At 38.4% G+C, this 24851-nt stretch overlaps 1 protein-coding gene across 1 annotated transcript in view; it reads right to left on the minus strand.

The window, feature by feature from the left end:
- CERK (ceramide kinase) overlaps positions 1 to 24851 on the minus strand; it is a 43671-nt gene that overhangs the window by 7232 nt on the left and 11588 nt on the right. The window contains exons 4-10 of the mRNA XM_042872497.1: positions 22138 to 22263; positions 21677 to 21740; positions 16508 to 16653; positions 8599 to 8673; positions 7121 to 7273; positions 5516 to 5621; positions 2668 to 2738 (exon numbers count right to left, since the gene is read on the minus strand). Coding sequence (XP_042728431.1) covers positions 2668 to 2738; positions 5516 to 5621; positions 7121 to 7273; positions 8599 to 8673; positions 16508 to 16653; positions 21677 to 21740; positions 22138 to 22263 — 741 coding nt within the window. The remainder of the gene's footprint in view (positions 1 to 2667; positions 2739 to 5515; positions 5622 to 7120; positions 7274 to 8598; positions 8674 to 16507; positions 16654 to 21676; positions 21741 to 22137; positions 22264 to 24851) is intronic.

Consider the following 24851-nt stretch of genomic DNA (forward strand, 5'->3'; position numbering starts at 1 on the left):
TCTGGATGTGCCAGAGTGTGAAGGACCCCCCTCTCACCCCCCCCCCCCCAAACAGAGATCACAGTTCGGTAACTAAGAGTATCTGTAGGTTTTGTTGCAAACTAGGCAAAAGACCCAGGATCTGGGCACTGATAGTAGAGAGACTTAAAGTACACGCTAATATTTGAGGGATCCCTGAATACAGGCATCACTGTGAATCAAGACAGTAAGGGATGTGTATGTTCTATTAGCAAACTTCAATCCTGATGAGGAGAGAAAGCAGGATTGGGATAGTTACAGTGCTCATGTTCTGTGTGGTCAGTATCTATGAAGATACTAACATCCTGTCTGCATTGATCTCTCTGTGTCCAGCCACAACTGTGCTGTGTCCATGTCTATATCTGCATAGGAAAACATGTTCAGTGTTGTTTCCTGGCTTCATCTGGGTACCTGCACACTGAGGGGGGAAGAATGTTCCTGAATCTGAAAGTCCACAAATTGTAATAGATGTAACAGACCATATTAATCACTTCAGAATCTCAACTAATGCTAATACGGAATTTTACTTCACGCACAATGCTTATCAGTCACCTGTGTCCAGAGCTTTACAAGCACTTACTTTAAAAGAAACAGACATTCTCTTGATATAGAAGCAACAAAACAGAAAAAAACAAAACAAAACAAAACAAACCCCTCCTTTAATGATGCAACTTTTAGCTGTTTATCTGAGAAGTATTAATAACTTGGTCCTGAATGCATCTAGATGTATTAACTTTTTAAGTATGCTCACTGTAATAATCAAGTCTCAGTAGAGGGTAGAGTGCCTATATACATTTTTACCTGGTGGAAAAGCACTGTTCAGTAAATATTGAAGCATGTCACTCTCTAAAGAAGCTTACCTGCTCAGTAACAACAAAATCTGGGTATTTATCACATCTTAAATAACCAGCTGTTCTCCTAACCATTCTGCAGAGTGCCTCCTGTAGTATCGCAACATACCTAGGCTATCTTTTATACAGTAGGGCAATCATAAACAAGGAAGAAGGTAAATGGCACTCATTTCAACTGCCTATGGTGTACACATACTGCCAGTTGCTGAAATCAGCCTGAAGTGCTAGTACTGAAAATTTGCTCAGCACATACACACAGACTTTATCACAACTCTAATGAAATGTTAAGCGATGGTCAATGCAAGCATCCTTCTAAACTCATCTGAACTGTACACAAACCAAGTATGCAAATGAAAGAGTTAGCCAATACATCTCACGAGTAAAAGCTTACACAAAGTGGTAGTTTAAAATCCTTCTTAGTGCAAATCAGGAGTAACAAATTGTTCCTGTTCACTTACCAGTACTACATGGAGAAGAGACTACACAGCAAAGAAAAGCAGCTACTGAAAGTAAAATCTAGGACAATGTCCTACAAAATCATTTGCATGTCTCATGCTAAGCAGACTAAAGCAATCAGTTGTTCACTAATGTATGTATTTCACTTTCTTCAGCCCTTGCTCCTTTGCTGGATCAAAGCTATTAAGAACAAAAATCATGAACAAAAAAAAAAAAAAGAAGAAAAAAGGCAACTTCTAACTACAATTATTTCCTCCTACTCATGAGATTTTCTTACTGAAAAGAATCTTGGTATCACATTTAAATCCTAAAACGATATTACGTAAAGTCATTTATTCATGCTTTGATTCAGTTATACAGGCTTACAGGCTATCAGTGAAGCTCTACAGCACGATGATGCTCTTTGCAAACAAATGGCTAGAACCACACACAGAAACTGTGCAAAGTAATTGTGATTACAAGACAAACTAGGTCATAAGAACCAACCGTTGTGTTAAGAAAATTATAATATTATGCACTGGGCTCTGCAAGAAAAAAAAGAAAGGATAAATAAGCCCTCAAAGTAAAGGATGTTTGAGAGCGGATATTCAAGAAGACAAACTGAGACCAGAGGCTAAAGTCAGCCAATTGAAGTTCCATATTTTCTTTCTGCAAAGTTAGAAGTGCATCAATGCCAGTGCTTCCTACTAGGAGGCAGTAATTAGGCATAAAGAGATAGGAAGACTACTGCATAGCATCCAGTGTGTAAATTGTTGCTTTAACAAAACAAAGGAAAAGGTGTGCCCATATGAAAGTGTAAACATGGCCTGAACGAGGAGAAGAGGATATATATGAGGTAACATATGTTACACGATATATACAGATTTATTCCTCCATTTACTTAGAAATACTTAAATTTGCTAGCTAGGCTAGTATTTTCCATATTCACTGTCTCACATGTATTTAGCAACTTAAAGAACTTGTGACTTGTGTGTAAACAAACACTAAGCTGAATTCTCATCTATTCCAGAAGTTCTCTCACTGAACTTCTTTCCATACTGACTCACAGTTTATCACTCAAATCCTACTCACAAAAGCAAGACAAAGTCTCAGCTCACTGAACATATCTTTCTTAAGGAAGCCCAACGCATCAAAATATGTAAGTAATTAATACAATTCCACCAGAATTGTCTGAGGCTCGGGTGGAAGTGATGCTTTAACATGCTTTTCATTTATCTTTTTTTTAATCTTAAAAGAAACATCATTCTAGCAACCTGTAGCAACAAACACACCTGAGCTGATATACACAGAAAAACAGTAAGTTCCACAATACTCCATCATTTTACTTTTTATGGTAAGTTACCTTCATGTTTGAATCCACACTTCTTGCGTTGTTCTGCCAGCTGTTGCTCACTTTCCTTGCAAACGTAACATCTGAAAACAGAAACGCTATTCAGTGCCTGAAAACAAACATATTCAGTTCTGTGCTTTACCTAATAACTGTAAGAACTTCCCCCTCTATAAGATGGCGCATGGCACCAACAGCCTTGATGTGGCACAAATCACTATAGTCCTGGAGACCCTACAGGTACTTAAATACATTGCTGAAGATTATCAGAGGTAAGAAATAACAACCTAACTCCAGGTTCCCACTCCCTCTCCTGGACTTCACAGTGTTCCTGTCAACCATTTCTTCAACCTGCCAAGATGCACCTCAACAGCAGCCTTGACATTCAACACACTGACCACTCCTCCCAACCTGCTACCATCCATAAAACCACTGTCAGCTCACTCTGTACCACCATCTCAGTCTTAAATAAAGGTGTTGCACAGTACTGGCCTCACAATTGTTTTCTGAGGCACACCATTAGTGATTAGCTATCTGTTGGACACAGCACTCGAAACATTTCCGTATAGCCTAACCAGTTTTACACCTATCTCCTAATGTACTATACACCTCACTGACTTAATTTTAAGAATACCACAGAAAACACTATTAAAGGCCTTGCTAAAATTAAGATATCTAACACCCACTGTTTCTCTCTCATCCACAGGCAAAGGAGGCGTTTCCCCTATCTTCTGTCAGTGGGTCTGCTGCACTGCTAAGCAGTAGGTCCACATTTCCACATTTCCCTCCATCTTTTATGATCGACGTCCATAAATAATCCCTTTTACGACATAACGCTCTTCATATCCCTCACTCATTTCAACTCTACCCACACTCTGGCTTTCCCAATGGCATCCCCACACGTTGAGCCAATGTGTTCTGCGCTCCTCTGAGGCAACCCATTCCACCTCTACCTTCTGTTTACTTCTCAGTTACATTTCGGTTTTGGCCAAGAAAGATCTTGGATTATCACACTGCTCTTTTTGCATATTTACTCAAGTTTCTGCATATGAACAGAATGCTCTGTTCATGTACTACATACATCCTTAAAAACCAATGAACTCTTCTAGACCTCTTTGTCCTCCAATGTTGCATGGGATCTTGCCAAGATTCCTGAATAAACCAACATCTGTTCTTCTGAAATTCAGGGCTGTAATTCAACACTTTGCCTTGCTTGTTTCTCTGGGGATTTTAACCTTTGTAAGCTCACAGTCACTGCTGCCAAGACTACCATCAACCACCACATCCCCATCTTCATTTCCTCCAGGTGTCTAAAGGCATGGAACAGCTTGGGTCAGAAGGGACTTTAAGGTCCATCCATTTCCAAACCACCTGCTGTAGGCAAGGCTGTCACCCACTAGATAAGACTGCCTCAAGTCCAAAGAGTTCACATGCATACAGTACTCACATGGGCAGTCTTACCCTTCCTATGCAACTTCAAAGAGACACGAGCTCTGCAATTATGCACTCAGCAATTGTGCTGAGGCACTTGAAATAGACACTCAGTCAGGTTGGTATGACAGGGGGGAAGCTCTCACTCTCAATGTAGTTTCTGTACACTTTCTCAGTACCTATTATGGCCTTTTTTTCTTTCCAAGTTATAGAAAGCCTCTTCATACCTATAATCTGACCCTCTTTACAAGGCTAGCCATTCTGTTTGCAGAGGTTGCTCCAACTTGACAGATGGGTGCCACTCCTCCACAAAATTTATGTTTTATAAAGAATGTTCTTTAGTCATAAAAAAACATCAGTCAGTTTTGCAGGTGGTTTCCTCTGTCTCCTGTAGGAAGCAGTCTTCAGTGACTATCACACACTTCATTCATTCCTTGCATTGAAGGATTTGGGCTCCTGCCTCTGGAAAGATATTTTCAATCTCATGTTAATCTTCTCAGTTGCTAGATAGCTTGCTCACCTCTATACTCTGATGGCAATTCAGTGTTTTACCAAAACCTTTTTTTACTGGTGAGGCCACTGTTGCCCATAAACCCAGGTTCAGGGAGACACATCAGGCACTTTTCCATACTGAGACCTGGATGCCAGTTTTCTCCATCTGGAGCACTGCTAGCATCAAGGCACCTCGTGTCAGAACTGTAGCTCTAGCTAGTTCCCGGAGACCAGGTACTGTATTCCATGTACTTTCACAGTTTCTGACTCCTCTGTACCCTGATGTGCTGTTAGCTACTGTGACAACTGCTATATCTCTGTTAGCTGCAATCATTATCAAGAATAATAAGTAATAACACATAACTTGAAGCAGGAGAAAGCAAAGAGAAAGGAAGTGAGAAGATTTAGTTAGGCCCCCTGACTGAATAAACAACTGAAGAATATCACACTAAATTAACAGAGGGTAATATTCTACAAAAAAAAAAAAAAAAGACTAAATAGATAGCAGTTCATTAAGTGACCTATCCTCACAAGTTGTTGTCATGAGACTGAAACAATTTATAAAATTGTTAGTTCGAATTACAGTGTGAACATTTGAGAATTTCTGAGTAATTATTCCCATTTTCAGAAGCTATGAGGCATCCAGAGTCGGCATTTATTAGCAGTAACAAAGTATAGTGCCCTCAGTATCTTTTTAGCAGCATGCTGTTAAGCTTTGTTTAATCTAAAACCGGGAGTGGGAGGACACTAACAAAAAAATTACTTTCTTTTCTAACCTGAAAAAAATACAGTATTCCCTTCAATAAGGAAACAACTTTTTTTTTTTAAAAAAGCACATCTCTTCAGAGCAAGAGTTTTGATATCAAATAGCAACATTGCCGTAACCTCAGTTTACATACAGACATTTTCAAAGAGTATCCAGAGATAAACAGTAGCCTACCCTGTTCTGCAGCTATCTTTATCTCGTGGAGATCCCAGTGTGTGTTTTGCTGGTTGAAAGGAAATTGTTCCTTCATAGTAATGATGAGAAAGAAAAGTCTTGAAGCCTACATAAAAGAGGTATTAAGCAGCATTAAGCCTTTACAAAGCCACATTGCAAACATCTCTGCTTACATCCTTTGATTGTTGTTCTCCTTCCTTCTCTAAGGACCACCAAAAACAGCTTTTCTCCCCAAGCTCACAGCTTTTTATGTTCTGATGTCTTAGACTGGAAGAGGACATATTCTCCTCTCCCCTACAAAGACTTCAACGTTTCCATGAGGGGCTCTTACTTTGATTGATGTCTTCAGAAGAAAACAGAAAATTTTAGTCATATCATAAATCAAAAAAGGCAACAAATACTTTCCAGTAGCATAAGATTTGCCCAAATATTAGTTACCTGGGCTAAATCACTCAGCTCCATCCATAAAACTGAAAGACACAAGCAATTTGTGAGCTGAATGTATAGAACAGAAGAGAGCCTCTTTCCAACTAAGAAAGTCAAAATGATTAACACCAAAAACATAATAATTTTGGGCAGCAATCACTAGGCAACACGTATCAACACATTTCTATGAATGATATAGAACAGTGCTAAAGTGCTAGCAATTTTACTACTAAAGAAGATAATCAAATTTTAGTTAGGGATGCTTTCAACATAATTCATGACAGTTCAAAATTTTTTGTTTCTTTATAAGATCATAAAATACGAAAGTATTAGGTACAAGTTAATTTGCTAACTGTGCTATTTTGTCAAATTCATACTTTAATAAGCAAACTCTTAACGTTATTCCTCAAGTTACACAGTTTTGCAGAACACAGTATCATAGAACAGCTTGGGCTGCAAGGAAACTTGAAGATCATTTAGTCCCAACCCTCTGCCGTGGCAGGGATGCCTCCCACCACACCAGGTTGCCTGGAACCCCATCCAACCTGGCCTTGAATGCCACAAGAGATGCGATATCCACAACTTCCTTGGGCAACTTGTTTCAGTGCCTAAACATCCTCCGAGTCCAAAATTTTCTCCTGATATATAATCTAAATCTCTTTTACTTAAAAAACCATTCCTCCTTTTCCTGTCATTAAGAGACCATGCAAAAAGTTGGTCTCCGTCTTGTTTATAAACTCCTTTTAAGCACTAGAAAGCCCCACTGAGGGCTTATCTCCCTGGAGCCTTCTCTCCCCCAGCACAAAGAAGCTCAAATCCCATGGGCTTTCTTCTTGGAAAGGTGCTTCATTTCTCTGAGCATCCTTGGGGCCTCCTCTGGGCCTGCTCCAACAGCTCTGCATCTACAGTCCCAGGCCTGGATGCAGCACTCCAGGTAGGGCCTCACAATGAAAAAGCAGAAGGGACAATCACCTTCCTCACCCAGCTGGCCACTCCTCTTTCAACGCAGCCCAGAATATGGTTGGCCTTCTGAGACAACATGATTCAACATAATTGACATCATAAGAAATTTAAAATCAAGTTCCTTACGTTTATAAGGTACAGAGAAGCTTGGTTCAAGGAAGGGGCATCAACTGCTCCAATATGCTTACATAAGAACATAATAATTATTCAAGTTACCTGAATAGTCATATCTCATCGGACCCATCCACCGCTTCTTTTCACTGTCTTTCAAAACGTCTCCATAAAAACCATAACCCAACAATGACACAGCATACTTCAAAAACGTGTTGTTATGATGCACAGATGAGACATCTAAAGGCTGACAGTCACCTAGAAAAGTGCAAGGTTCTATTAAGGCTTCTTTTGTTTCAAGATGCAAATGTCATAATAGCTTTAATGTTACAGACTTGTACAATAAAAAAAAAAGTAACCTACATTTACACACATCATTTACACTTTTTTTTAATATTTGTACAAGGAGAAAATATTTTTGGAGGATTGATTTCTTTCAATATTTAAAAACCATTTAGTACTAAGTGAAAAGAATGGCCAGTATTCTAGAAATACATAAAGACGACTTCACTCATGCTATGTAGGAGTGGGAGGGTATATCATACAAGAGGTCAAAGCTGCATCTGTACATCTACCGAATTCTAGATCCTGTATTTCATAGTAACAAGAGGACTCTGGACGTCTGTGTAATGGAAGCTTTGGGAGTGGTTTAATGTGATTTTCTTTTGCCTTGTATTTTACTTATTTTAAAAAGTCTGACTGTATGCTGTTTAACTCTATGCCCATTGTCTCTCACCCTTTCAGCACAGATCACTGTGAAGTCCTTTCCACATAATTAAGAAACATACATAGAAATTTAAATACCTATACTGACATGCCCAGTTAAAATATTGTGATATACTAAGTACATATTGGAAACAGCTTTTCAATCCTAGTCAAGTGGTGCTAAACTCCAGATGTGCTGAACAGTTTTAATCATAAGTAAGCAGAGAAGCACAAGTCTAAGTCTTTGCAACAACAGCTCCTAAGCTTGCAACTGTTATACCATCAGTAATCAGGTGAAGTAACAATCACCTGGAAATCCCATCCTTATACAACATGGATTTAACTATCTTGTACAATTTCTCAAATGAAGAATGAAGTACTACATGACTATGATTCTTCAGTATGTAGCAGATGGGACTGACATCACTAGTCACAACACAGTGAATGCACAAGCCATCTCCTCCTCCTTTAATCCCAACACAATTCAGGGACCCTATTACTTGAGGACTTTGAGAGTGGCAGTGTCAGTATCTCCACTTACTGATGGGAACGTACCAAACAAGCATTTATAGACAAATAGTTGTCTTCCTCCCTACCTTCTTCTCAAATATATGATTTTCAGATTACAAAAGCAGCAATTATAAGCAATTCCAATCGAACAGAAGTCACACTTGTAACCTGGCATGAAAGTATTAAATTGCACAAGATTACTTACATGAATAGTGTTTTCTAAAACGTACAATGCTACTCATGATAGCTTTCTATAAGAGAGATTTATCATCCAATAATTTACACTGCTTATTCTATTCTTCTGCTGTTTTAATATCATGCCAGAGAGCATGATAATATTTTCAAAACAGTGAAGTGTGATCACTCACCTATAATAATATGAAGAGCTGATGTTACTGGATCAGAAATACCAACAGTTGAATAGCATACGCAATCTGTTGAGCCTGAAAAATGAAGACCAAGAGATTACTTTATATCTTTTCAAAGCAAGCACTATTGATATGGTCCTCCAAACACAAAGCTTTGTTTTATTGCAGCCTGCCTGTTTGTATTTTATGGAATGAAGTAAATACATGATACAAAAATTATGATTTATATTGGAACAGTAACTTTCCTCCTGCAGAAAATAGAACCTATTTGCTCTTGTACAAAGGCTCTCCAATATGTATGAAATTAATGTATAGCAGTTAGTGAAGGAAAATCAGAAAATTAAGGATGTTGTTACAAGCTTTTGCATTAGTTATGGAAGGGGGTGAAGGAAGGCGTATGCTGATCTCAAGAAGAGATACCAGTCTCCCACTTTCTGGGGGAATGCTCTAAGTCCCAGGCTGTCAACATCCCCTCCTTCCTCCACTGCATCTTAAAAACACAAAGTTGTGTGTTGTTTGATTGTTTGAACGTTAATATTTGCTTTCAGGAGTTGATTTACTGATAGGAGAGCAAACTAGGCAGAAATACGCTTTTACAGTCTTCAGCAAAATATCTAAAAGCATAAAAATATAAGATTTAGGTTTCACCTGCATTCTGCTTTTTCTAACTACTTCAGGCCACTCCTCACTCAGTATGCCCACTCAGTATTATTAGCTGCCATTTAGAGCTACACAACACTCTCTCAAGCTCTATAAGAACTATCTAAGAGCTGACTGGAGAATTCTGAATTCTATTCTGCAGCAAGCACTTGGAAGTCAGTGTCAGATATACCAATGCATATAATTTGTTACAGCAACTGACTCCAAGTCTATCTTGTGGTTTCTCTACTGCCTTTCCTCAAAAGGAATTCCCTGAAAGGGAAGGCTGGGAACAGAAAAACAAAAACTTACTTTGTTTACATATCTGATCTTAGATTTGCTACTGATTCACAACCAGATAGAGAGCACTTGATTTCTAAATTGAAGTAAAATAGAAAATTAGAAATGGAAGAATGCCCACTGTCTAAAAATTCACTTATGGTTCTTTCTCGCTTTGAAAGCAATGAGAACATGTACCATCATGAACAGGAACACCAAAAAAATCCTTCTGCCTCTGACTCATTTCTCAGTTAACGGACATCATTTCCCCTATCACTTAAGTGCACAGAAGAAGCTTCTATCAGGCAAATATTATGCAGAAGGCAGCCACAGTGAGCAAGGAGCAGCTGCAGGAGCCAGTTAAAAAAAAGCAGAGCTGCAGAACAAAAGAAACACTGTGATTAAGATATCCTTCCTCAAAGATGGAGGTTTGCAATGCTGCAAGCGTACCATTGCAAGCATATGTATTTGAAGAGGAAACAACTCCAATTTCTTTCAGTATCACATTAGATAAGGTACACAGAAAATGTTACTTGTGCCTCATATTGTTATGTATACTCATTAATTCCACTTAGGCAAAAAATAAAACTCATTACTTTTTAAAAGATTCAAACAAACGTGAAAAACAGCCACAAGAAGAAATGACCCATTCTCATTCTGCTAAATGTACACGCCTAGTACTTTGAATCATAGAACTGCTCAGGTTGGAAAAGACCTTCAAGATCATCAAGTCCAACCTCAACCTAGCCATACCTACCCAGCCTTTCAACTTTCTTCAAGCTGTATTCTGCTACGAGGATTAGCCTGAAGTCCCATTCAGCACCCTGAACCATTTGAAGGCCCAGAAAATAAGAATGCAAAATACTGCCAGTTGCAACACAAGATTGACAGGCTCCTCTGACTGTAGTGTTTAGGCACCCCCCGATTATAACATGAATTTAGGCGTCCACCAAACATGCAGACAGTCAAGCATAACGATCAAGATCTGAGAATCGATTTCACTTTTCAACTTCTCCTAAGGAGATTAATCCTGTTACCTAAACAACAGCAGCCACCAGTGTTGAAGTGCTACAGATGACTCTGCTTGGCTTCCAACTGCTCCTGTAGTACACTAGACATAGGGGACCAGTACATTTCCAAGGGCACCACGCCACCATACATAAACAGCTGAATCCCAGACTAAATACCTAAAGTATCTCAGCTAAAGGAAGTTCTCATCCCGAACATTTTAATACTAAGAACCTACTGAGGATGGGGTGCAGAGGGCAGAACAACTCTTTGGCCTTAGCTTAGCTGGTCAACGACAAAATGGGTCTAATTGCTTTGAATCTTTACCACATATCATGTATGATATCATTTTCCCCAGAGGATTTATTATGGGGGTTTATATAACCACACAACTGTTATCTAGGCAAATTCTTCTACGTTCTATCCTTCTACAAATTTAAAACATTTAACATAGTAATGATATAAAAATGAATCAAGTTAACTTTTATTTAACTGTAAAGAAGAAGTGATTAATATTTATTTATTTAGGTAAGACAGCTAGTAACTCATACTCTCCATAAAACATTTTTGGTAGAAAGTAAGGGTCTGCATTACAGAAGATGCAGTACAGTCAACCAGATTTGTAACCAAATAGCCATTTCCCACTGTGTGCACATGAAAATATTATTGAACAGTTGTGAGTAGACAAATTGTCCAGACCAGTGAATCAAAGAATGGCCTGGGTCGGAAAGGACCTCAAAGATCATCAAGCTCCAACACTCCCCACCAAGGCAGAGCTGCCAACCTCCACATTTAACACTAGACCAGGCTGCCCAGGGCCCCATCCAACCTGGCCTTGAACACCTCCAGGGATGGAGCACCCACCACATCTCTGGGCAGCCTGTTCCAGCACCTCACCACTCTCTCTGTAAAGAATTTCCCCCTGACATCCGACCTAAATCTTCCCTCCTTCAAGGTGCTCAGATACCACTTAACAAGCTTTAGATCAGTCACAGAAACTACCACAGTGATGAGTAACAACATGGCATTCTTACTTGTTGTATGGAAGAATTCATGCCATAAGATTCTATGGATAAAAATCAACAATTAACAGCCAAAATAAATGAGAGAAAAGCAAAGTATTCAAACTAATCTTTTGAAAAAATAATCAAGACTACTAAGTTACCATTAATTTGCTCAAAACAAAACACGCTGTTGGGGCAATGACTATTCATTTCTGCACTTTCATTGACAGAAATGCGAAGAAATCCCAAAGAACCCGAAGACTGTGACTACAGTACTAAACTACGCAGATGACAGAAGCAACAGTCAGATGCTGACCCTAGGGTAAGTAATGAATTTAATAACAAAACAGAAGCACTCATTGCTTCATGCGAGAAGCCCACACAAACTGGTCATGAGGAAGGCACTTATACAGCACTTGCAGGATTCTCAAAGAAAAATTAGCATGGTAACAGAATGTTACACTGCAAATAAACAGAATAACAGCTTTAGTGTGGTTCCTGTTAATTTTTCTTAAGTCAGCCTAATAACAAAATCTTAAGTGAGTCACTTTAACAGCAGAGTAGCTGCGTATTCCTGGTTGAATGGCCTGGTGTTTTGAAATACCTAAAAGGTGACTTTCCTGGGAAGTGATTTTCAAATGACGAGGACCCAACATGTTCAAAAGTAAGCAAAGTTACTGTTGTTGGGAGACATAAATGATCTGGGCATTCAGAAACCAAGAAAACAATTTCACACCTCTGGAACAACAGGCTGGCTTAAACAGAAACACCTCCGAAGGATCTGGGACATTTTTTTTGTCTGTACGTTTCATTTTTGGTAGATAACCACTTCAGCAGACGTTAAATACCACAGCACAACAAAAATAACAACAACGGCAAATTTAAAAGCTGAAATTTATCTCATCTGACTAGTCCTCACAGCAGTCCCATGTTCAATGTAGTATTTAGCTCTGTCATTTCCACAAGTATAACTGATTTAGAATTATAAAGGTGCAACATAAAACACTGGACTTCAGCTTCCAAATTGAATGTATTCAACCTTGAAATGAGATGCTAACTAAACTGCAAAGACCATTAAATATTACAAACATTGTAACAGGGAAGGCTGTGGATACACCGGAATCTTTAAAAAAATTTTCACAGCCCAGAGGACTGTAGTATAGGGATCCAGTCACACTCCATCATTTCATTTCTATCTCCTTTAGAAACTTGTGAATGAATCCCCCACCATTTTTCATGCAAGAAGCCTTTTTTAGCAGTTTTTAGCATTACTTTGCACAGTTACACATCAATATGCTGATTACATTCAGCACATACGCTTTAATCCTAGACATTAGGTCATACCCCTGACTGAAGGCAAAACAAGAAGAAACTGGATATGCAAGAAGCTTCAATTATGACAGCAATTAACACTTTGTTTCTGCATGTTATACAATCCTCCCTAGCACTTGGAAGATTCTTCCTCTGCTCCCAGGGTAGGCCATCAGCTTCCGTAAGGAGTGAAGCCACATTAATATTATGCCATAACACAGAGTGCAGCAAGATTTTTTTTTACCTGCTGAGCTCACAAAGGCATTTAATCTGATCTTTTTTTTACTAGAGGAGCTTCTAACAGCAGGTGATGGCTTTGTCTCCTTCTTCTATGCCAGGTTTAGTTATAAAAAAAATAAAAAAAAAAAATCACTCTGGCTTACTCTAGAGCATATAATTTTAAAAGTAGAACATCTGGACAAAACCTCAATGTCACATTTAAAATATAAAAGGTTCTCTCTGGTTTTAAGTTTTATGTAGGCATACTATCAATCACTCTGGATATACTGAAAAACCACAGCTGAATTTACTTTAAGGCTAGCTGGCACTGGCAGGAAATATTAAGTAAAGAGAAGTTGCTGTAGGTGCACTGCCTTTTAGTTACCACCCTACAGTGTGGAACTGTCTGGTTGCTACAACTTCTGAGTACTTTCAACAGGAAATACAGTCAACTGGCAGATTTAAAAAATGGCTGCAACTAATATAGAAATTTTGAAATTAAAGAAGATATTTGAATAGAAGCCTTTATTCATGTAAACTAAAATACAAGTTATTTCATAAAAATACACAAGAAATCATAAAACAGCATTATTTTTCTTAAACAAAAGACACATAAAGGAATCAGAACAGTCTACTGCCAGCTATCCTACAATTCTGTGATTCTGTGATCCTGAAAGGGCCAAGCAAAGACTTTTTTTTAGAAAGAAATGCCTTACAAGAACTATTAAATTTTAAGAAGTTAGCGGAGAATGGGATTCTGCCTATGAAATAAAGCTAATTCCTCAAAAAAAGATCAGAGATTTTTGCATTGGAAGACTTTAATATTTGTTGCATTTGCAGTTTCAAACCTTCAATTAATTGCCAGTCTCTGAACTAAGATCAAGTCTGCTGAATTGAGTGCTAGTTTCAATACAGTCTCTACACAACAAAAGCATAGCAATATGCCATGTTAATACAGCAAACCCACAGAGATGCTGTCACCTTACCCCAGGCTCCTGTCAACACTGAATAAACCACACAAAATAAACTAGACTTTAGAACTTAATCTCTGGGTAATGGTCACCTTCAACATCCACTGACATGTTCGTTCTTAAGGTTTTAACAAAACGTTGGTTGTAATGAACTGAAAAAGCACTATGGATAAAGCCTTCCTCTATTTATGATTTGCTCTGCATTACCCCTTTTCACTTTTTATTTTAGGACTGTCAGTTCAGCTGGAAAAACAAAACAAAACCCAAAAAATACAACTACCTCTTTTTAAGCATTTCAATTATCTGGCAACAAACTCTACTTTCTTTGGGAATCAAGGGATCTGCTGGAGTCAATACATGCTCAGAGCTCCATCACATCAAGCAAAGCACACTGCCTGCCAGCAGTCACATAAGCAGCACTGAAGACACCTTCACTAAAACTTCCAGCAGAAGCTGCAAAAAAAAAAATAAAAAATCATGCTGCCTTCCCAAGCACACTGCATTGCACAGCCCTGGTTATTTCATACACAATTTCAGGTCTCTACAATAGCTATGTATGTTATGAAAGGGTGAAGATTTGTTCAATGAGTTTGATAAACAGACCAAATTCCTATAACAATCTTCTTGTATTTTCATTAACTAAAGCATTTTAAGTATTGCACAAGATACAAACAGATCAAGACAAGAATCATCTTCAGTGCTTCTAAAATCCAAAAGCTAATTAACAGAACTTCAAGCTTCCTTATACACCACTGTAAAGAATAATGACTTGAAAATGTTTAAGCCTTAGCACTGATTACAAGGCCATACCTCATGTTAGTTTGGGAACAACACAGCATATAGTATGCATTCAAACAGCAAACAGCTACAACACAACAATATTCACAAAAGCACTAAAGCACATCAGAGAAGAAAATAACTTGATACATGTTAGCAATGCTAAATCCTCAGTGAAGCTCATACATTTCAGTTGCAACGGGAAAAAACGCATGAAGAAACTGCTGAAAAAGCAAGGTTAATCTCTCAGTTTTATGATGCTTCTAGTTCATTTCCTTTTCCCATGGGCAAAGAAATAGCTTTCAATAATAATGTTCTCTTTTTTTTTCCTAAATGTCTACTTACTGTCAGTAATACCACCAAGAACCAAATTTTTCTGAAACCAAATCATGTAAGCAAAAACTCTTCTCTAATAAGCAAAACTATGTAAGGGAGATGAAGGGTGGAGCACTTCACATTCTACTGCTTTAATTTACATCTGATTTTAATACTAAGGTTCAACAAATAAGATCAGAGTATGCCTATATATAGTAAGTCCCACACAGAACTTTTAACGTGCTAGCTAGCAGGAATGAAATAATATAAAGCTATATTCACATTACAACCTGCAGGTAACTAATCCTGATTGTACTGCTAATATAAGTTAACCTTTCAAGCAACAGTGCAGATGTTTAGATTTAGATGCATTCTTCACAAAGATACGAGGCACATAAAAAAGTCACCTAATGCTTGAGGGTAGAAATATTCTATTTCACCTGATGTATTTTTATTGCTGATGTTAAATTTTCTCATAAAGTCTGTGTTTTAGTTCTAGTCAGACGCTCGTAATATTTATTTCACATCTCAGTTCTTTAATTCAAATCTCAAGTGTCTGGCAAGCAAAAGAGAACAGCATACCAACGGCACTGAAAAGTGCATCGCCTTTTCATACAGTCCTTCAACTTGCACATGCCACTGAACAGCTGCAAGAATGAATATAATTTTGGGTGGCACTGTCATGCATGTATCCTGCAAAGTGGAAGAGTGAGATAACGTGGGCCACTCATTTAACAGTAAAATTGATCCAAAGCTTACTGTGATCAATGAAGAAGTTACCATCAAAAAAGTGAATAATGAGAGTTTTTACAAATGCCTTTCAACAACGGTAGTCAGGATTGCCTGAAAATGTGGTTGAACTGTGAAGTTACACCACCTTGCACCTCTTAAAAAATAGCCAGGGCAGAAAGTGCAACTCTGTCTGGAACCTGGGGACTGTTTGTTCCTCAGCTACAGTTGCTGAATGCTTTCTGTAATAACAACCAAGGTGGTAAAAAAAACAAACACCATAACAAAACAGAATCAAACTGCTATCAGAACACCATGAGGCTCTCACAGCAATTCTAACTAACCCTGTGGAGCACGTGCAACTCAGAAACTATTTTTCTCCAGGTAAGTCTCTGTTCAATAAAGTTCACTCATTAATGTGTTCAGATGAGCGAAAGCATTACTATCACATCTTATCTTGTATTAACATAAGACATAAAAGAGAAAGGAAGAAACAATAAATTTCTCTAGAACTACCCATATAAGACTTCATTTTGGTGCTTTTATGTAATACTATTGCTTGTTTCTCAAGCTTAGCTCTAATTTTGAGAAGTTATGAATAAGAAAAAATTTCAGGTAGAAATCAAAAAAGTAATCTGAAAGTTAACCCTTTCTTACCAGCAGGAATTATGCCAATCCTTATATTGCACTGGACTAACGGTGCTTTGGGATTATTTTGGTCTATGCCAGAGTCCTTCTGCATTCTTCCAATGAGACCATGCATCACTTCACTGAACATGCCGTCCCCACCAACACAAACAACACTGCCAGGAAACACAAATTAGAATGCACACTAACAGTCAATAAACAACACGGCAAATGTTCTACTTAGGGCATGCAATGCACATCAAAATTGTCTTCTCCTCATCCACTTCTACAGACTATAATAGCCCACAGTCAACTTGGCATTAAACAAAATGCAGAAAAAAAATATCAAGCTACACAACCGTAAATGCACCTAGACAGTTCTGTAATGCGTGAAAAATATTGGAATGCAACCTAAAAAGCCCTCTCTATCCTCTATTGCTGTATGCAGACAGACAGATATCAGTGGAAAATAATAATACAATGAAAACATTGAACAAGACCATACATATAGCTTCTGAAGTAAGCAAAATGGCAACTAAGTTTTCACAAAAAAAAGGAAAAGGTAAGTTAGTATTTATAAATTACAAAAAGGGAAAGTTAGTATTTACAGATGCAGACAGAAGTGATTTAACACTGCGCATTTAATAGGGGCACACATTACACGAAGGTTAGAAACAGAAAAGCACATGCTTGCATGCTCTTTTGACCATGCTGCTAGCCCAGACAGACAGAAGTCACGTATATCTAAATAACCACTGGTAACAATGCGGAGCTCTAAATGTTACCAGAAGCAAAGCTTTGGTTTACAAAATTAATTCAAGTCAGAGATGGTGCCGCAGCTACACAGATCCTCAATATGTTAAAGCTCAGCAGAGTTCACACCCAAGCAAATACTAGGAAATAAAAAACTATTTTACAGCAGTATACATTTCATGCACATTTATAAAACGCCCACTCTGGTTAAAGAATGTTTATGATTTTGGAGTTCCGGAGACTGCAGTTCAAATACACTTTGAATAGAGATGAGACGAATCAAAAGTTACGCATACAGGATTCGGAACATTTTCTGTTTTCCACAGCAATTATTTCCAATGCAGAAACTAACACTTACTCTTCCACAGTCAGCAATAGATATTGCAGAATGAGCACATATCCCACTGGACAAGTTAGCTGATTTACATTTAAGAACTGATGATTTACATTTACTTATTGCTGTTTTTTCAGCATGAGGGAATCCTGAGAAACCAGTCATTTTTTATTTCACGAATGGAGAAGATAGTCTTATAAATACACTGTCCAGCTCTAAGTCAAGACCTAAGAGACTGAGAGAAGGGAGAAAAGGATTTTTGTTTTCCATTTTCATAATGAAAATATCTTTTCAAAACTTAGCTACTTTACTTCTCAGCTTCAGAAACCTGTCTCATCTTTCTGAGTAGCCTCTAAGAGGAAGCAGGCAAAAGTTTCCATGTGAATTTAAGGTCTATGCCATGCTGGCAGTGTTCTTTATGTAACACACAGTACGTGCAGGCTTAGTGATGACAGAATAATAGGAACCTGTATTCCTATCGAGGGTAAATATTGACAGTTGAAAAGAAATAAATCACATACACAAAATTAGCATGATCAAACTCATTGCAAGCATCAGGTCATCAATGTGCAAGACACACATACGAAGGTACTCATGGAGGACTACTCTAAGAGAGACCTTCTTGGCGTGCTTCTTCCATTTCGGATTTATTTTTCTAATGGAATAGCACTTCACTTGTTAAGATGATATCAGTAAACTGTAAGGACTGATCTGAAATTAATGTTCCCTATTTTGTTGTGCTGGCCCATGACCTCAGAAGGCAGATGTTGATGGTACAGCAATAGGTTTGAACCTTCCCCCCAATATACCACTACGTTTTGCAGCTGTGTGACAAATGGCAGCAGAGAAGCAGTCTTACAGAATGGTGTGTGACACAAAAGTGCATGTGAAGTAAAGGTGTGTCACTGAATTCCTCTGTGTGGAGAAAATGACACCCACTGACATTCATCTATGCTTGCTGATTATTTGTGGAGAACAAACAGTGTATGTTGGCACAGTGAGTGGAGTGACACGTTTCAGCAGTGGTGACAGCAGTGAAAACAAGGGACATCCTTGAAGCTTGGTTTTTTTTTTTTTTTTTTTTTTTTTTTCCATGCAGGCATTACTGGTGAAAACACAGATTATAATGGTGACTATGTTGAAAAACAGTGCTTTGTAGCTGACAGTTAGTGTGCTCTTTGTAGTTGTTGTAGTTTCCATGGAAATAAATAGCAAGCATTACTTTCAGAGTGACTCAGGTAGATATGCCAAAGGACATGAGTAGCAAGCCCATGAGACAAATGAGTTTTAAATGATCTACGGTCTCTTCCAACCTCAAACTCTCTGAACTAATTCAAAAACTAGAAAAAAATGAAACAATTTTACATGGGCTTGTTCCAGTATCATCCTTACATATATCAGGTTCATTCCACACACAGTCATTATTTGCACAGTATTACAGCATGTAAAACAGTTACGTTCTACATAACAACGTACAAGAACCTGTACTGTGTTAATGCATGAATGGTACTTTAAGTAATCATCTTCAAGGGGAAGCCAGACTACAACTGAGCTATTAGAATAGTACACTCACTGCAGGAAATCTGTATTAGAAGAGATGGGAAGAACAAACAGAAAACACACATAAAAGGTTTAAGCATAGACACTGAGAAGGCAAGGAAGCAATTATCATTAGGAATCTCTATCTAGTTCCAAAAAATTCAAGTACATCTTTTCTAAATAGAGAATCTGAAGAGACTGAATAAAGAATCTAAACACTCAATGAAGGAAAAGTCACTTAATAGAAGTGATCTGCAAGGACAGGTGAACAACCATTGGATGCAGGAATCCAAAAAGCCTTTTCCTGTATGTGAGAAGAGTCTACTGAACTTGAAGACAAAAACACATTTACATGATGATGTATTTATTTATTTATTTTAGTTTTCAGTTAACCGCATGATCTGCTGTTTAAAAAGTAGCATGAGTAGAAGAATTGCTTCCTAATGTCATTGTTCACCACGGAAACATACTTGTACATGATGATCAAAAGCCAGGCTTAGAAACACGGCTGCAGTTCCCAGGCTACCATTGAGGCCTAGTCTGGGAATGGAAGAGTCAAGAGATTGTAAGAACATGCGCTACTTTGGGCAATTTTTTATCTCAATCACATTAAAGAAAGTAAAAGCAATCCCCACCACAAGATTTAAAGTGGAACTATCAAAGAGAGATTCAGAAATCCTTGAAGTACACACTAGGCATTGTTCGAATATGCGAAAAAAGTGTTTCAAGTACCACTACACTCAGTGACATTCGCTGTAAAAGCAAGTTGCCAGGAGGAGATTGTATTTAGAGATTAGCTTTGGAACAGGGAAGACTCATTCTCCTTTTAATTTTGCTATATAGCCCAAGATAGTAGAACCGCCTCTGTCTGGAACTAAACACCTCAACATCTTATTCTTTCAGATTCTGCTCTTATTCCTAAACTTAGAACATGCAACTATCGCAGTTCAATACAGATACACTGCATGGTAAGATTCAGTAGTTTGTTTTTGTGGGTTTTTGCTTGTTTGTTTTTAACTCAGAGAGTTAACAATCTTTTCAGAGAAGCAAGGGTTCCCTCTGCTTGTCTTCACAGTTGATATTACAACATCACTTACAGCCTTCCTTCTTTCCTTAGAAGTCCCAAAATTTGGTTAATAACTTGTTCTCCTGTACTTCCTAAAAAATATTCACTTTTACTTCTCTGATGAAATGGTAAATGAACTTAATGAGAAACATAAACATGCACAGCTAGCAACAACACATAGTTCACATCAATAGTAATTTACATCAATATAAAGTGTTAGAACTTTCATGCTGAACTACTAAGTACTTTACTAGACTAAATCTATAAAGACTATAACATTGCAGTAGAGATGGAGTCCTCCCCTTTAAACTAACAAGATCAGCTATAGATTCTAAATCTCACATGACAGTAGACTAGTTAGGTAGCTGCTGACCCTGCAGGCCAGAACGATTACCATTTTGGGAACCTCTTCTTACAATAACCAATTCTACATATTGACTTGCTTAATTTTCTTCCCCATTCTGTACTGAAACTGCATCAACCTTCAGTATTATATACTTCATATACTTAATTCTAATGAAATAGTTAAGAATACTAACTTCTAAGTTACTTTCTTTGAATGTTTGCAAAATTGAGGAAACTGTCAGTACTACAAAAAAAACAAAAAACACCTGTTCATTTTAAAGCAAGTCTAGGATCTTGCTTTAAAGTCAAGGAACTCAATTTGCAAATGTAGTTTTTAACTGTAACAATTTGCCAACATTATGCACTTACTTGATTTACAACCATGCATACAGATTTGCAAGAATACTCTGAAGAGATAGGAGATTTTTTATTTTTGTAATTTACCAGCTTAAAAGCACCTGCCTCCAAGCATAGGAAGACATAACTTTAAAATACTGTAGATATGAGTTTATTTACATAGGTTCTGCACACATTTTCATTATTATATCACTACATAATTCACTTCATGTCATGAAACAGAACTAGAATGACAGTTTATTTACTAAAGTATTTTGCTTCTATAGCAGACATAATAACAGAATGCAATTTTACTGTTCAGCTGGGTCTTCTTCTGAACCAGTAACTTCACAAACAGAAGAAATACAGGTGAAAAATATAAAGCTGAATAACCCGGCAGTTATCTGCACTTGACAAGAGTGGTTTTACACATTGCCAAGATGCCACTAAAGCAATTTTTTGGACTCATGTATGCGTCAAAGTCATCTGCACTACAAAACAATTCATGATACCTTCCAGGCTGCCACAGAACGCTCAGGTTCTGGACCAGCAAAAGTAATCTTACATTGATCTGCACAACAGCCTCATGCAAACACCATTATATTTCATTTGAATAGATTATGTGTTGAACACGTTTACTGAAACAGTGCAGTTTTCCTTAGACACTCCTAAAAGTGCACATCCTACTGTGGAAAAGAACACATCCTGGATCTTTGATTTGTTGCAAAAAACACATCATCAATTAATGCTATTTTAAGTTAGAGACAAGAACACATACATATCAGCTAACTTAAAAAAACCCACAACACCAAGTGAAGTTACTTACCCATCATATTTATTAATATTAACTTCAAATAAGTTCTCCTTAGCATGGTTAGCATGTTCAGTTACTACGAAGAAATGAAAAAATACACACTTAAAAATTAATGTTACAAAATATTGTTATAAAAAGGTATATGCATTTGTTAAAATTGTTATTAATTTATTAATAAGGATAACTCTACTGCCAGTATGACATAAAATCAACTTGCCCATAAGCCGTGCTTCAAATAATTTTATGCCAAAGAAAGAATTGAAAAATAGGGTAAGAGTAAAAAAAAATTTCACTAAAAACTGTGCAAGTGAACAATTGTTTTTAAACAGTAAAACTGAAAAAGTATTTAATAAATGGAGAAATTCAGTAGTACCAAAACTTAAAAAAATAAATAAAGGAAAGAACTAAACTACACAGAGATGCTTCAAAATCTATATAATGTTTATCAAGGTACTAAAACATTCTTTACTCACCGACAACATCAGTAGAAATAGAAGCCAAACTGAAAAGTGGAGCAACTTTCTGTTCATAAATCCTCTTCCCTTGTCGCTTTCCTCCATATGGATTAATATACACAAGCAACTGCTTTGGTCTGCACTCTGGTATAGAACACAGTTATCTATTAGAACATTTCCACTTCCTCAGACAACATTCTAAATATGTTCTAAATTTTTATTTTAATGGAATAAACAAGTATTAGTTCAATACACTTACATAATAAATCCAGCTAAACAAAGCTAGACTTGTTTGGATGGTTTAAAGTTACCAAAGGCCCAAAGCACTATCTTTTCTGAGAATGTCACCTTTTAAGAAAGTTACCAACAGAAAAAACATTTGGAGATAACTGTCCAGGCCATATGTCTCTCAGATCCAATTTAGTAGGCACATAAAATCCATTTCTTAAATGACTTTATTGGAAGTCAGGCCCCACACGTACCGTATGGAAAAGAAAATCAGTAGTAAGAGGCACACACTCAATGCCTATGCAAACAAACATTTTTTGTTAAATATCTATTTTTGGTCTCTAAGCCTTAAGTCCTTACCTGAATCATATTTTAGCTGTACCTGTCTCCAGTCTCTTCTCTGGCTCTGGCTTTCAAATTGAATTCAGACCTATACTGTAGTTATCTTTCCTCCAGTCCTGCCTCCACCCACCTTCTGTTGCTCCTGCCTGGCCCCCTGGATAGTCAGCATCACTTTGTGTTGTCTAGACTGCAGATAGGACCCTGTTGCTATCCTTCATCCTGCTCAGACACAGCTGAGGCTGTACTACTGTTACCCTTGGCTTGCCTTCTGTTGTGGAGTTATTTCCTTCTTACTATTTCCTGACAGATATCGACACAGGTAATTCCTTCTAAACTATACCTAGCCTTCCATAAAGTAAATGCCCAAGAGTTTTAGAAATTATTACTCAGAACTCTTTCCACAAAAGGTAAATATATTATCCTGAAAGTAATGCCTCCTATTTATTTATTAGAACAGATACAAGGAGCACAATAACACTATTCGATAGAGCAAATTCTCACCTACAGAACACTTTCTCAATGCAGGAACCACCATTAACTATGCATTTTCATCACTGACAAACAAGAGCATGTATGTCACACTCAAAAATCTGCATGCCCATGCAGAATCACAGAATGGCCTGGGTTGAAAAGGACCACAATGATCACCTAGTTTCAATCCCCCTGCTATGTGCAGGGTCACCAACCACCAGACCAGGCTGCCCAGAGCCACATCCAGCATGGCCTTGAATGCCTCCAGGCATGGGGCATCCACAACCTCCTTAGGCAACCTGTTCCAGTGCGTCACCACTCTTTGTGTGAAAAACTTCCTTCTAATACCTAACGTAAACCTCCCCTGTCTCAGTTTAAAACCATTCCCCCTTGTCCTATCACTATCCACCCTCACAAGCAGCCACTCCCTCTCCTGTTTATATGCTCCCTTCAAGCACTGGAAGGCCACAAAGAGTCTCTCCAGAGCCTTCTTTTCTCTAAGCTCAACAATCCCAGTTCCTTCAACCTTTCCCTCACAGGAGAGATGCTCCAGCCCTCTGATCATCTTAGTTGCCCTCCTCTGGACTCATTCTCTGCATCTTTCTTGTACTGGGGGCCCCAGGCCTGCACGCAGTACTGCAGGTGGGGCGTCACAACAGCCGAGTAGAGGGGGACGATCACCTCTCCCTCCCTGCTGCCCACCCCTTTTTTAATGCAGCCCAGAACACAGTTGGCCTTCCGGGCTGCAAGCGCACACTGCTGGCTCATGTCCAGCTTCTCGTCCACCAGGACCCCCAAGTCCTTCCCCGCAGGGCTGCTCTCAAGGGGCTCATCCCCCAGTCTGTATAAATACCTGGGATTGCCCCAACCCAAGTTACTGCACCCTGCACTTGGCCTTATTGAACCTCATTAGGTTTTCATGGGCCCACTTCTCCAGCCTGTCCAGGTCTCTCTGTATGGCTTCCCTTCCTTCCAGTGTATCGACTGCACCACTCAGCTTGGTGTCATCTGCAGACTTGCTGAGGGTGCACTCAATGCCATTGTCTGTGTCACTGATGAAGATGTTGAAGAGCACTGGTCCCAAGACCGACCCGAGGGACGCCTCTTGTGACAGGCCTCCTCCCTGACACCGAACCACTGAACACAACCCTCTAGCTGCATCTAGCCAGCCAATTCCTAATCCATCTAACAGTCCATCCTTCAAATCGACACCTTTCCAATTTAGAGAGAAGGATGTGGTGAGGGATCATGTCAAAGGCTTTGCAGAAGTCCAGGCAGATGACATCCACCACCCTTCCCCCATCCACCAAAGCCTTCACTCCATCATGGAAGGCCAGCACATTGGTCAGGCACAATCACCACTGCTGACACACACCACCCTCTGCTTCACTGTGCTCACATCTACTTGTCAGTCTCCACAAATGGTCAGTAAGTGCAGATGAATGTCAGCAGGTGGGTCTTTTTTTTTTGCATAGAGGAATTCCTTGACACACCTTTGCTTCATATGCACTTCGATGTCGGATGTCATTTTGTCAGACTGCCCCTCTGCTGCCATCTCTCACACAGCAACAACATGTAACAGGATGCTGGTGGGGAGATTCAACTTCTACTGCCACCAACATCTGCCTATGACACTGTGGGCCAACATAATAAAATAGGAGACATTACTTTTGGAGCAGCCCTCACACACT

This window comes from Lagopus leucura, unplaced genomic scaffold (genome assembly GCF_019238085.1).
Source record: "Lagopus leucura isolate 7727_CA_CO unplaced genomic scaffold, USGS_WTPT01 Super-Scaffold_100008, whole genome shotgun sequence".
NCBI classification, from domain to species: domain Eukaryota; kingdom Metazoa; phylum Chordata; class Aves; order Galliformes; family Phasianidae; genus Lagopus; species Lagopus leucura.